Here is a 12,662-nt window from a genome sequence, read left to right on the forward strand (position 1 = left end):
CTCTGACCCTTCCGCCCTTTTTTTTTACTATTATTCTACCCACTATACTTTCATTTTTTCGGAACTTTCTATATGCGCTCCCCGCACTCCCAAAAATATTATCTTTCCGCCACTCTCACGCCTCTCCCCGGATTCTCCTCCGGATCTTTCCCTTCCAGGCTTCGGGACTCTGACTTTCGGGCTCTCTCCCGTCTTCTTCCTGCATCCGAGTTTTGTTTCCAACTCTCCCTTATTTTTCGTCCAATCATATTTTTCTCTCTCTCTCTCTCTTCATCTTTAATTTCATTCGATTATTTTTTTTTCTCGTCGCCTGGACCCGCGTTTGGTAGGTCGAGCTCCCTTCTTTGTGACGAGAACATCTGGGCACTAAGCAATCTGTAGAACTATCTTTGGGATGCCCGCTACCACTTACCTCTTCCTTCACGCTTCCTTCCAAGACACCGCCTGTGAAATTTGTGAGAGTGCCTCCCGTGTCGGCCTGTTTGTACTTTGTTTACAGCTCGAACACGGAGAACTCTCTGATCTGGGTCTTCCCTTTGGATGGGGTACCGAAACCACTTTTGGGGTGTGGGCGTTCTTTTGTCCCCCGTTACCGTCAGCAGCCCACAGCCCTATTTTTTCTGTAGGCACGAACTGCGTCAAACTGGCCTACCCATTGTATTAGAGGCTGGTCAGCGTCCCTCCTGCTGCTACGCTAATCTCTCACTTTCGAAGTGTAAACAGACCAGCAATTCTGCTGAGTGCTTGACTGTTTTTAACTTAGTTATTTATTAAAATTTGATAATTTATAAATTCCAAAAAATATACGTAAGAATAGTTCTTACAGGTGTACTTATAAACAGCAGAGAAGGCATAATTCAAATAGCAGAAGACTACTATAGAGAATTATACAAGGAGCGAGGGAATGATACCAGCAGTGGGGAAGTGGATTGCAAAGTAGCAACACATAAGACATACCCGATATTCTTCCTGATGAGGTAGAACATGCATTGAAGAAAATGAAGAATCAGAAAGCCCCGGGTGAAGATGAAGTTACTGTAGAGTTGTTAAAATTGGGAGGAAGAGACATAACACAAAAACTGGCAAGGATCTTCATAAAGTACATTAGAAAAGGTGTGACGCCTAAGCAGTGGAATAATGCAATCATACTTTTGCTGCATAAGAAAGGAGATAAATTGGAAATTATACACCAATTAGCTTGTTATCCCACATTTACAAGTTTCTCACAAGGGTCATTACTAACAGATTATGAAGAATACTTGATGAGAATCAACTGAAAGAGCAAGCCGGCGTTAGGACAGGATTCTCAACTATGGATCACCTTCACATTATATCACAGCTAAAAAGAGAGAAAGCAATCGAATATAAAACACCATTATGCCTGGCATTTGTGGATTATGAAAAGGCATTTGACTCCATACAGCATAAGGCAATGTTTCGGGCACTGGAAAGACAAGCCATAGATACTCCATATATTATGATTTTGAAGAAAATATATGATAGCGCTACCTCCTTTATTAGACTAGACAAAGACAGTAGGAAATTTAAAATTGAGAAAGGAGTTCGACAAGGAGACACAATATCTCCGAAGCTGTTTACTGCTGCCCTTGAGGAAGCTTTCAGAAGATTATACTGGTCGCAGAAAGGAGTCAATGTGAACGGAGAGTACCTAAACCATTTACGATTTGCAGATGACATTGTGGTCATAAGCCACGATCCCAAAGAATTAGAGGAAAATCTTAATCAGTTATGCACAGTTAGTAAGGATTTTGGACTAAAGATGAATATGGCTAAAACAAAAGTAATGATGAACTAGTATGTCATAGGAAGGGATATAATGATTGAAGGAGCAGTAATTGAAAAGGTGGAGTCATATACTTATCTGGGACAAGTTATTAGCTGTAATAATGATAAATGGCTGGAAGTCAAGAGAAGAATAAATTTTGGATGGATAGCATTCAGGAAATATATTCACATACTAAGAGCAATATCCCAGTTTATCTGAAACGTAAAATAATGAACCAGTGTATACTCCCCACCATGACTTATGGAAGTGAAGCTTGGGCACTCACCAAAAGAATGGAAGAGAAGCTGAGAACTACACAGCGAAGAATGGAACGGATTATATTGGGAATCAGACTGTTAGATAAAGAGAGAAACACATGGATTAGGCAGCAAACTCAAGTAAAGGACATTCTTATCAAAACTAAAGAAGAAAATGGTCTTGGGCAGGACACATAGCTCGAAGACATGATGACAGATGGACTAAGAAAATAATAGAATGGTACCCAAGAGGAGTTAGAAGAAAACCTGGAAGGTAAAGGCGGAGATGAAATTCATGAGTTTTGTGGGTAGTAAACGGATGGCCAGTGCTCAAAACAGAAGGAACTGGAAAGTTGCTGGAGAGGCCTTCATCCTACAGTGGATTGAAAATGGCTGATGATGATAATGATCACAGATAAACTGAGCACTGAAGGATGTTCCTCATTTCATACACAACATCAACGAAGGGATAAAGAAGGTGATGTAACATTTGCAGACGACGTAAAAATTGGGAGAGTCGTTAATGATCAGTGCCAAGCAGCCCTGCAGATGAGTTGAATGACTTTAAGAATCGTCAGAAAAGTGGCAGCTAATGCAGCAAAATGCAAAGTCTTACACTTCGAAAATAGCAACCACAAAATAATACAATTGGTGTTGATAAACTAAAATAAGTAGAGGAAGAAAGGGATCTGGGAGTTACAATAGGGCAGATGTGAATAGATATGAAGTTTTCTGAACAGTGAAAACAGGCGGCTAGGAAAGCCCATGGTGTCCTATGGATGATTTGTTGAACATTATCTTGATGAGGTAGAGAGGTCATAATCCCTCTGTGTAATGCAACTGTAAAGGTGCATTTGGCACAGTGTCCAAATGTGAAGACTTTACTGAAAAAAGACATTGAGCTGCTCTAAAGCCTTGAAAGATGAGTAACACACATGGTGAGATTCGCAAGGTGACGATCGCACGAGGAAATTCTTCGATTATGTAGGTTACAGAGCTTCCGAACTGGGCATCTTAGAGGGACCTTATTGAGGTTTATTACTGTCTCTGAGAGGAGTCAGTAAAATGAATGAAAGCGAAATTTTCACTGTTATAAAGAATTCCAATTCGATGTGAGCCCGCTAGCCGTAATTGAGCTTTCGATGTAAAACTCAGCCCACATGGGTTAGAGGAATTAAACAACTTCCACAACTACCTAAATGCTGTACATCCATGTAGAAGAAAATCTTTATTGTACAGTAAAGATACAGATACAATAATGTGCCCGCCACAGCCAGGAGGCCAGGGGCTGAGTACAATTTAAAATAATAACAGAAAAAGAGGAATAGCATGCCATTCCTAGATCTGTTAAAAAAGCACAGTAACTCTCTCTTTATATAAATACAGTACAGTATATAGCAAACCAACGGATGCAGGAGCCATTATAAAGTTTAATTCTAATCATCCCAGGAACACACAAGTAAGCATTCTTAAGTTTCATTCTTTTAGCGTGTAGACTATCTGATGATCAAGCACCCAATAAAAAATCAATAGAATTTCCCAAATATTTAGTGGCAACTGGTACCCACAAAATCTCTTAATAAAAATCAATTAAAACAACGAAAGAGAAATATCCTCACTCTTAGCAACAAACTAACCTAACATTGGCCACAGGAGACCCTAACCGGAGTTACTAACTTTCTTAGTTTAAAGAGTACGGTAGAGAACATGTAAATGTAATGAACTGTAAACCACTGCCTTGGTACGTGAGGCTGATGGCATCGAAGGATACCATCAGCCTCACGTACCAAGACAGTTATTCATTTGCTTAATGTTAATTGATTTATTATTAATGAAATTAATACCTAATTAAACTTATTTAAAACTTAAAATTTAATTCCTTACGTGAGGTTTTCTGAGAGAATTAGTTAACAAATAGCTATTTGTTAACTAATTCAAGACTAAACCTTAACAAATAAGAAATGTTATCAAATTAACGGGTGATAATGTATAATCAAAATTAACAACTTTATGCAAATCATATCACCATAATTTGCCAGTTCTGCTGTCTTTACAGTCACTGAAGAAGTGGTACGGGAGATACCATGAAGCGTGTGAGAGTAATCTGTAATTGCTTTAAGAAATTAAGGGCAGATTTCGCTCCCACATGTTTAAATGCTCATTGTTTCACCAATTTACAGTGCATTTCGCCACATCCCTGACAAATATTTCATCTGAGGATCCTGAGAATTCTAAATCACCCGCTGCTACTTTAACAAACGGGTTCCCTTTTTCACACACTCACATGGACTCTCAGAGCAATAGGAAGAACGATCACATTGCTACAGGTACCCATCAATGGAAGAATTGATAATTGATTTAGTGAATTTTCTTTTATGTGTATTGTGCAATTGAAGATGGAAAGTTCTTTGACCATAACGATTTCCAATGTGCATTAATCTTATGTGTTTGTTGGCAAGACATCCCAATACATGTGGTAAGCAAGATTATGGTCATTACCGGGGGGGGGGGGGAGGTACTGACCTTTCATTTCCTTCACGTTCGTGGAAATAGCAGTGAGGCTGGAGACTCAGATACCACGTTCCTGACTCCGGGTAGGGCACCGTCAACGTTCCATGGCAGCCCTGGCTCGAGCTGGTGTTCACCGATAGTTGCCATCCCGAAATACAGCTGCCATTAGAAGAGATGCTCGGACGTATGCCATGCTGCAGACATGTTGTGACGGACATGTTGGCCAGAGTGGTGTTCTGAAACGATAAGGACAGTCGAGTTAGTTCCCATCGGGGAATGTTTTCATCGGATATCTTAAGCAGATTAAACTTTTTAAGCAATTGTATTTAACGTTACTTTTGTCAGCTAACGCTAGACGTCACTGATCATCGACCGCTTGTAAACTAGCGAGTTTGCGCGAAGATTAAATTTCATTTTCTATTAAAAGAAAGCGCCAGGTGTCGTTACTTACTATGGACGGAGGCAGTACAATTTCCACCACTAGCGTTCCTCCAATGTCGAGTAGAGGAAGTACAGAGAAGCTGGTGAGAGTGGGACCCCGGGTGGTGATATTCACGTGGGCTCTTACCGCACCTCTGACGTCTGTGGCGTCGGCTGCAGTGACATAACGAAAGGCGAAGTTTCCGGGCAGCTTCCTGCGTACCAGGGTCACTTGCGGCCAGCATGAAGGGGTGGGCGCGACCTCTGTGAAAGGACTGTGGAAGGGGGATTCCGTAGAGGTGATGACGGGCACAGCGGTAGAGGTCTGGTAGAGTTTGACTTTCTTCTTGCTCGGCTTGACGTCCTTTGGAAAGACGAACGAGGAGTCTTTCTGGATGTCGTCAAGGGGCCCCGCCAAGTTGCTGCCCGTGTGGCACTCTTCACGCGAGAAAGAAATATTTATTTACTGTTAGAAATAATAAATAATATTGTAAGATTCTAAAAACTAGCAACCGCGTCACTAGAAATGTTAACGTTTTAAGTCAGATACGAAAGAAAAAATCTCTTGACTTGCATAGCCGTTTGAAAATACTGTGTATGTACACTGCCGCTTAAAAGTTTGGAATTACAACGTATGACAACAGTTTTCATTATTATTTGTTTTTTTTACACTGCCATGTGGCAGTGTAAGATTTAATATAAAAAATACGCTACAAAGTATTTTAAGAATTTCTTTTACATTAAGCGTTGAAAAATTTACAGCAAGGAATATTGCAATGATTAATATTAACAACTATACTGAAGTTTCGTCAAAATATCCTCCATGAGATTTTATCACTGCTTTACAAAGACGTAGCATTCTGGCGATTAATTTTATAACGTCTTCATTAATCAAGGAATTCATCAAGGGATCTTCAAAGGTTCCCATAAATTTTGTGGAGATGGGCACACTTCACGGAATTGACGGTTCAGATATTCCCATAAAAACTTTTGGGTTTAAGGCAGGCGATTGGGATGGCTATGCCATAATTTGCAATATCCCGTCCTTTGTTATTGCTTAGTTGCTAGGAAATCCCGGCACAGCTTAGAGCTGTACTTCGGGTCATTGTCTTGTCGTAATATCAAATTTCTTCCATTAAAGTCGAAGTCCAGAGGATATATGTTCAAGAATGTTTTATATCCTTATTTTCTTAGAATTCTTTCAATTTTGAAGATGTCACCATTCTAGAAAAACAGAGGCAACCTCAGATCATGATGGAACATCCACCATGTTTCATTGCACTAAACAATGTGACACCACTTTTTCCTTCAGTTGATCGTTTCCCATAAACTCTACGCTTGGATCCAAAAATTTGAAATTTGGATTCAACCGTCCACAGTATGTTTTTCCACTCTTCAATTGTCCAATGTTGTTGGCTCTTAGTCCAAGCCAACCGTTTCTTTTCTTTCGATTTTCCGGTTTTCGGACTGCTACACAACATTGAAGTTCTGAGAAGTTTTACAGTGGATTTAGGCGAGGAAATTTCTCCATTCTTATTGAACTCGGTTCAGGATTCAGGTGCAGTAAGTTGTCGGTTGCGTTTATAGACCAGTGTTATGATATCTTAAGATTCCGTTGATACGTGCGCGTGTCCTAATCGTGGTTTGTGTTTTATGCTGCCAGTCTCCTTGAATCGCCGAATGGGAGTTTGTACTCCTTCAAACGAAACACCCAGTTTTTTGCGAATTATTCTCATCGAATAACTTTCTTTAAACAGAGTTATAATAGCACTTCTTTTTTCAAGATTCAGTTTCTTTTTTCCTGCACTTTTAAAATACTACAACTTCCTAGAATATTCTAGAATCATCTATACCACGATCAGTAATCTTCTACAAAGTTCTACCACATTCAGAAATCTCCTAGACCTTTCTAGAATATTCTCTGACATTCTAGAAATTTCTTAAATATTATTTCAGTTTTTTGGTTTCTATACATAACGGAAAATATTTTAATAAAAATTGGTAAACAAGTTGGTCCTATTTTGTAAAGAACTTTGAAAATTAAGAAAATTAAAACGTGATCCCAAACTTTTAGGCGGAAGTGTACATAGACACTCTCGACAGATAAAGTGGTTACATCAAGGCAACGTTATGAGTTGACAAAAACATAAAAAGTACAAAGAGCGCAGAAACATAAATATGCACAAATCACCGATTAAAGTACAACCGATGGTCTACTTTTACATTGTGTTTTCAGCGCCATCACCGCCAATGGCAACAACTACTGATTTTTTTTTTTTTTTGCTTCTTTCGGAGACTGTTCTATAAGCCTAATGGAGAATTTCGGATATAAACTGTGGCACTGTAGTGGTTTCGCCACTTGTCATTAATTTCCCAGATCTGGGTTCAAGTTCCGTTGGGAAATGGAGGAATTTTTAAGTACTTCTTCAGTCTGGCTGTAGTTAGCTGAGCTCAAGAAGAGGATATTCGGTTTTTCAACCCTCTCAGCCTGCTGCTGGTCTTGTGAACACAAAACAGTCTTGATACATTACAACTTAACATGGCCTGAGATAAATAACGACAACAGGATATAAATAATAACAATATCTAATCCATTAAATCTAAGAAGAATATTACCTAGAAATAAGGAGAACATGCACCATGAACTCTTATTGGTGATGGTAGTGTTGTCGCTGCAATCACAAAAAATATTCTTGCATTTTCAGAGGATGTTTACACTTTGCTAAACTCTTGCAAAAAGAAACAAAGGTTACTCACCCGTGACCGCAGCTTTTATCTCAAACTCCACGGTGGTTTCGGTGAGCAGATCCAACAGCACGTAGTTCCAGTCGTCCTCGCCAGGTGTGAAGTCGATGCCGCATCCGGTCTTCAGGTAAGACGTGCTGCAGTTGGTCCACGCCGCATTACTGCTCGGCTGACCCGCACGTGCCAGTCGTCTGGGCTGAGCCGCGAGCAGCACGGGACACTCGATGTTGGTGAAGTAGGGTACGCCCGCGCACTTGGTGATCGTGACACGTGCGGACCACGCGCCCTTTGGTGCGTAGAACCTGAAGGAAAGTTAGAAGAGAGGAACTCGTAACGGCATCTCTTGGAAGACGCTCGGCATGTAACGAGTAAGAGGTCAAGGGTACTCACTTGTAATACTGGCTGCGAGAAATCTGTTGAGGAAGGGGATGGCCTGCTAGAAGGGGGATTACACTGGCTTCAGTTTGGAACTTGACCGATGACGTCAGCGTCACCTGGCAGGGGGTGAAAAGCCCCTAAAAAGACAAAAGAGAATGAGAAACGCGCTAATGGACATGGACTCATGTCAAAGGTTTTCAGTACACCTCCTTTAACACACACACATGTATATTGTGAAGGCTATTACACACCTTATGGGAGGCTTTCTCGTTCACACTCCTGTAAAAAGACACGGCGAACCAGTCCCCCGGCATCGGGGTGCTCACATTGATCCCGGCTGGATGAAGGTCCGTGAAGAGGGTGGCTGCGTGAACAGGTTGGCGCTGACCAACAGTGTGAGGAGGAAACGAAGTGTTATCCGGATTAGTGGAAGGGTAGCTGCCATACTGCAGATATCTGCAACGAGACAAACGCTCGCTTGTAGTACGGAAAATAGCCCTGAGAATAAGGCTATGCATCTTATTCTAAGTAGGGTTTATTTTTATTAATAACAAGATAGAGAACAGGCATTTTAAGAGTGTATTCGAGAGTAGAACAATGAGTAGAGTTGATAACAATAATAAGAAATCCAATAGGAAGATAAACCATTCATATACACTGGTGTACAAAGAAAGTGCATCACCCCTTAAAATTGTAATTGTCGTCGGAGTAATGTAAGTATATAGCAATATTTCTTACTGATTGCATCAGATAACATTAACACGCGTAGGTGGTGACGTAATATTGCATCAGCTGTTACTTTCAGCTATATAAGCACGCTCTGCAAGAGTTGTAGTCATTCCTTGCTTGTGTGAGGATGGCAAGTTACGTCCAGTTGACGCCACGAAGATAGAGTGCTACTGTTTCTTTACGTGAGGAAGGATGTTCTTTCCGCCATATTGCTTATAGACTATCATATTGCTCGTGGCTGCCCCCAAGGGTCTATTCTTGGACCCCTGGTGTGGAACTTGGTCCTAAATGATTGGCTTCTCCTCAATGATGACCGGACTAATATAAATACAATAGCTTACGCCGATGACTCATCCATTGTTGTCCACGGAAATTCCAGACGGGATCTAGAAAGTTCTGCAAATAATATTCTCTCCACACTATCCGACTGGGCCACTCTAAACAAGCTCACCGTTTCAGTGACAAAAACAAAAAATGATCTTTAAGGGAAGACTAAATTATGGTAGGCCTCCAGTAATAAAATATCAAGGAAATTCACTTCCTCTAGTCTCCACACACAAACACCTTGGTGTTCTCCTAGATGACCGCCTGGCCTTCTCATCACACTTACAGCATCTCTCCAAAAAGATTAAGAACTTTGCATCAATGCTCTTCAGAATTTCTAGGAAAGAATGGGACTGAAAAACAATACTCTCCGTATTTTGTATTGTACCATCTTTATCCCAGTTCTATCATATGCCTCCTGTATTTGGTTTCAAAGGCCAGCCTTCTTTCCATAAAATCTCAACTGGATACTATACAAAGGTCTTTTTTCTTGGCGCTGCTTTGAACATATCGTGCAGTCTCCACACCGGCCCTACAAGCTATTGCAGGCACTTTACCCTCTGACCTGCATATTATTTTCAAAGGTCTCTGCTATTGTATTAGGAAAGGAATACTTATTACCCTCCTTAATATTACTGTCGATCCAACTGCTGACCCAAAGAACGACAAAGTGAAATGCTGGAATCTTTTACCCAACTGTTGGCAATCCAGGTGGTCCTTGTCTACTAAAGGTATTGTAACCAAGTTGTTTATACCTGACAACTCATTTACCTCTTCCAGCATCGTACAGAAATGGTTCTTCTCCAGTCTCTGCACATCATAGTTAATAACAGGTCATGGATCATTGTATGCGAAGCTCTTACAGATTAATCTGACCACTACAGATTCTTGCTTATGCGGTAGCATCGAGGGCTGGCAACGTGTAATTTATTCTTGCCCAATTTACCAAGACCTTCGGCAACACATCTCAACTGCATCTCATCATTTTGCTTCTGGAAATGAACACGGTTTAATTACAAATAAGGAAACTCTTGAAATCTTCCAAGAATTTGCAAAAGAAATTTTTGACAGACGGCGCCAGCTAACCAGTTTCCCTACTATCAGGATATCTTCCTTATAACTGAATTGTTATTTCACCTACCATCATTGACTGTATATGTTTTTCCTCTTTTCCTGGCATCAGTTCCACTGAGTCTTCTGTTCTGCCCTGTGTCACCCTGGCCAAGTCTACCTGAAATTTTATTATGAAGCAAGGGGAACCTACTGATTTCTCTAACGACTCGACTACTGATTGCCACCCTATCACTAAGCTACATGGCCACTTCTGAATTCATTACTCTTGGCGGTTTTTATTTATTATTATTACTTTTTTAAAATTTATTTATTTTATTATTTTTCTATTTGCCTATAATCATTTTTTTTGAGAATTCTTATTTTTGTTTTATTTTATTTATTATTATTATTTATTTATTTTATTTTAACTTTATTTTATTTTTTATTTTTATTTATTTTATTATTAGTATAATTATTATTATTATTGTTTATTTATCTGCTGGTACCACCGGATTGGGCTCCCAGTGATGTGGGATTTGCTGGCATCCACTGGAATTGATTTTTCCTACAGCGGATGCGGGATGCCTACCTTGTCACTTTCGTTTGACAGTACGCGTGTTATTGTTGTGGCCCGCGTCCTCGTGGCGTGGACGGGTACATCCTGGTGATAGCTGCTCCCTAGTAGCTATGCGGCCAGATACAATAAAACAACAGAACAGACTTGGCAGACATAACACCATACTTGTATGTGGCCATTTCAGTGCTCTGTGCTCATCACAGTGTACCATAGCGGAGTTTAACTGACGTTTAGGTGCCGCCGTACGTAAGACACAACACATATCCACATAGTGTCTTGTAATCAGTCGACAGTGAGTAGATTTCTTTCCAAACTCAACAATACTAGTTCTGCTGATAGGAAAAAAGGAAACGGACGGAAAGGAGTCTCTACGCCAACAGGACCTCGTTTTGAAGCTCTTATGCCTTAAAAACCGTAAAGCCTCTTCTTAGTCTGAGTTGCAAAGAGAATGGGATGAACAAACAGGAGTGGCTCTTCTGACCGTTACTGTAGCAAGTGCAGTAACGGTCAGAAGAGGCCTCTTCAAAAATGGACGTGTCTTCCTACGAAGAAGCCCCTCTTCACACAAAAAAATGAAAAAGGCCCGATTAATTTGGTGTAAGGAGCATGTCAAATGGACCCAACCCCGATCAGTGGAAGTCAGTTATTTTCTCGGATGAGAAGAAATTCAACCTGCATGACTCGGATGGGAGGGCGACAAACGAGACGTGGTAATTTTCTGCTGTGAAGGGAATTTGTCTCTTACCAATGTAAACTTATATTTTAATTTTGGTAGGACAAATAAAGAATACCATCCAGACTGTATGGTGTCCACAGTGAAATTCCCTACCAGCCAAATTATATGGGGATACATTTCGTATCACCTGCAGTTTTAAGAAGTTCCGTCTGACTGCCAATGGATATCTGGCTATATTGGAAGGCAAATTGCTGTCAACCATTAGAGACCATTTCAACCTGCCATCTTTCAGGACGACTCTGCTCCTTGTCGTCGGGGGGCGAAAAGTGTAAGTAGGCACTTCTGCATTAGAGGTTTGACAGTAATGTGTTTACATTTGTTACAGGTGAAAAAATGGTTATAAGAATGATCCATTACAACTGTTAGTTGGCCAGGAAACAGTCCGGCCGGACCTGAATCCTATAGAGAACTGTTGGCATCGTTTGGAATGTGCAGTTGCCAGAAAGAAACCAAAGACCCTTCGTGAATTTCATAATTGGTGTTTGAAACCACAAACTATCAGTTGATTATCTTCAGTCATTTGGAATGAGTGGATGGGTTTTTTTTTTTTTTTTTTTTTGGCTGATGCTATATAAGCTTGCTTTCTTGCATCATGTGCCTTTGTTAATGCTAGTCCTCAAATTTCAATATTACAATTGTGCCTTTAAAATGATAAACTGAAGCAAATTCTGATAGCATTTCAGCCATAATTGTCGTGTTTACCAAAACTGTTGTATGTTGGTTGCAAATGCTCATTTTGGAATATTTTGAGAGCACCTGTCAAATTTACTTAGCTTTGCCTTAACTATTAATAAATTTTCTATTTGTGTCATTAATGTAACATAACATCGCGAAAAAGGGTTAGAAATGTGAAATTCCTTGGTGATGCACTTTCTTTGAACACCACTGTAGATTCAAACATTAAAATAAATGTACAAAAGAAGTACAAAATTAAGTTAAGTTAATATTGAATAAATGAATTAAAGAAGAAAAAAAATTATTTTTAAAGAATAATAAATTACATATAAATGAGAGCTAGTTACTTTGCAGTTCAAGAGAGCAGGCAAACTTGTGGATGGGGTTCATCAGTCATTGAGAGAGAGTCATTTGCTGATTCTGTTCAGTGGACCGAACTTCATAAAGTCAGTGGTCACAGAGTCAAGGCTA

General features: G+C 40.0%; 1 protein-coding gene across 1 annotated transcript in view; it reads right to left on the reverse strand.

The window, feature by feature from the left end:
* The window catches only part of LOC150086323 (post-GPI attachment to proteins factor 6-like), an 89,029-nt gene that overhangs the window by 26,445 nt on the left and 49,922 nt on the right, over window positions 1–12,662 (reverse strand). Inside the window, exons 3-7 of the mRNA XM_090373832.1 lie at window positions 8,349–8,553; window positions 8,110–8,234; window positions 7,732–8,021; window positions 5,006–5,412; window positions 4,567–4,790 (exon numbers count right to left, since the gene is read on the reverse strand). Coding sequence (XP_090229958.1) covers window positions 4,567–4,790; window positions 5,006–5,412; window positions 7,732–8,021; window positions 8,110–8,234; window positions 8,349–8,553 — 1,251 coding nt within the window. The remainder of the gene's footprint in view (window positions 1–4,566; window positions 4,791–5,005; window positions 5,413–7,731; window positions 8,022–8,109; window positions 8,235–8,348; window positions 8,554–12,662) is intronic.

Source organism: Mastigoproctus giganteus, chromosome 5 (genome assembly GCF_048544385.1).
Source record: "Mastigoproctus giganteus isolate SK-2022 chromosome 5, ASM4854438v1, whole genome shotgun sequence".
In the NCBI taxonomy this organism is placed as follows: Eukaryota; Metazoa; Arthropoda; class Arachnida; order Uropygi; family Thelyphonidae; genus Mastigoproctus; species Mastigoproctus giganteus.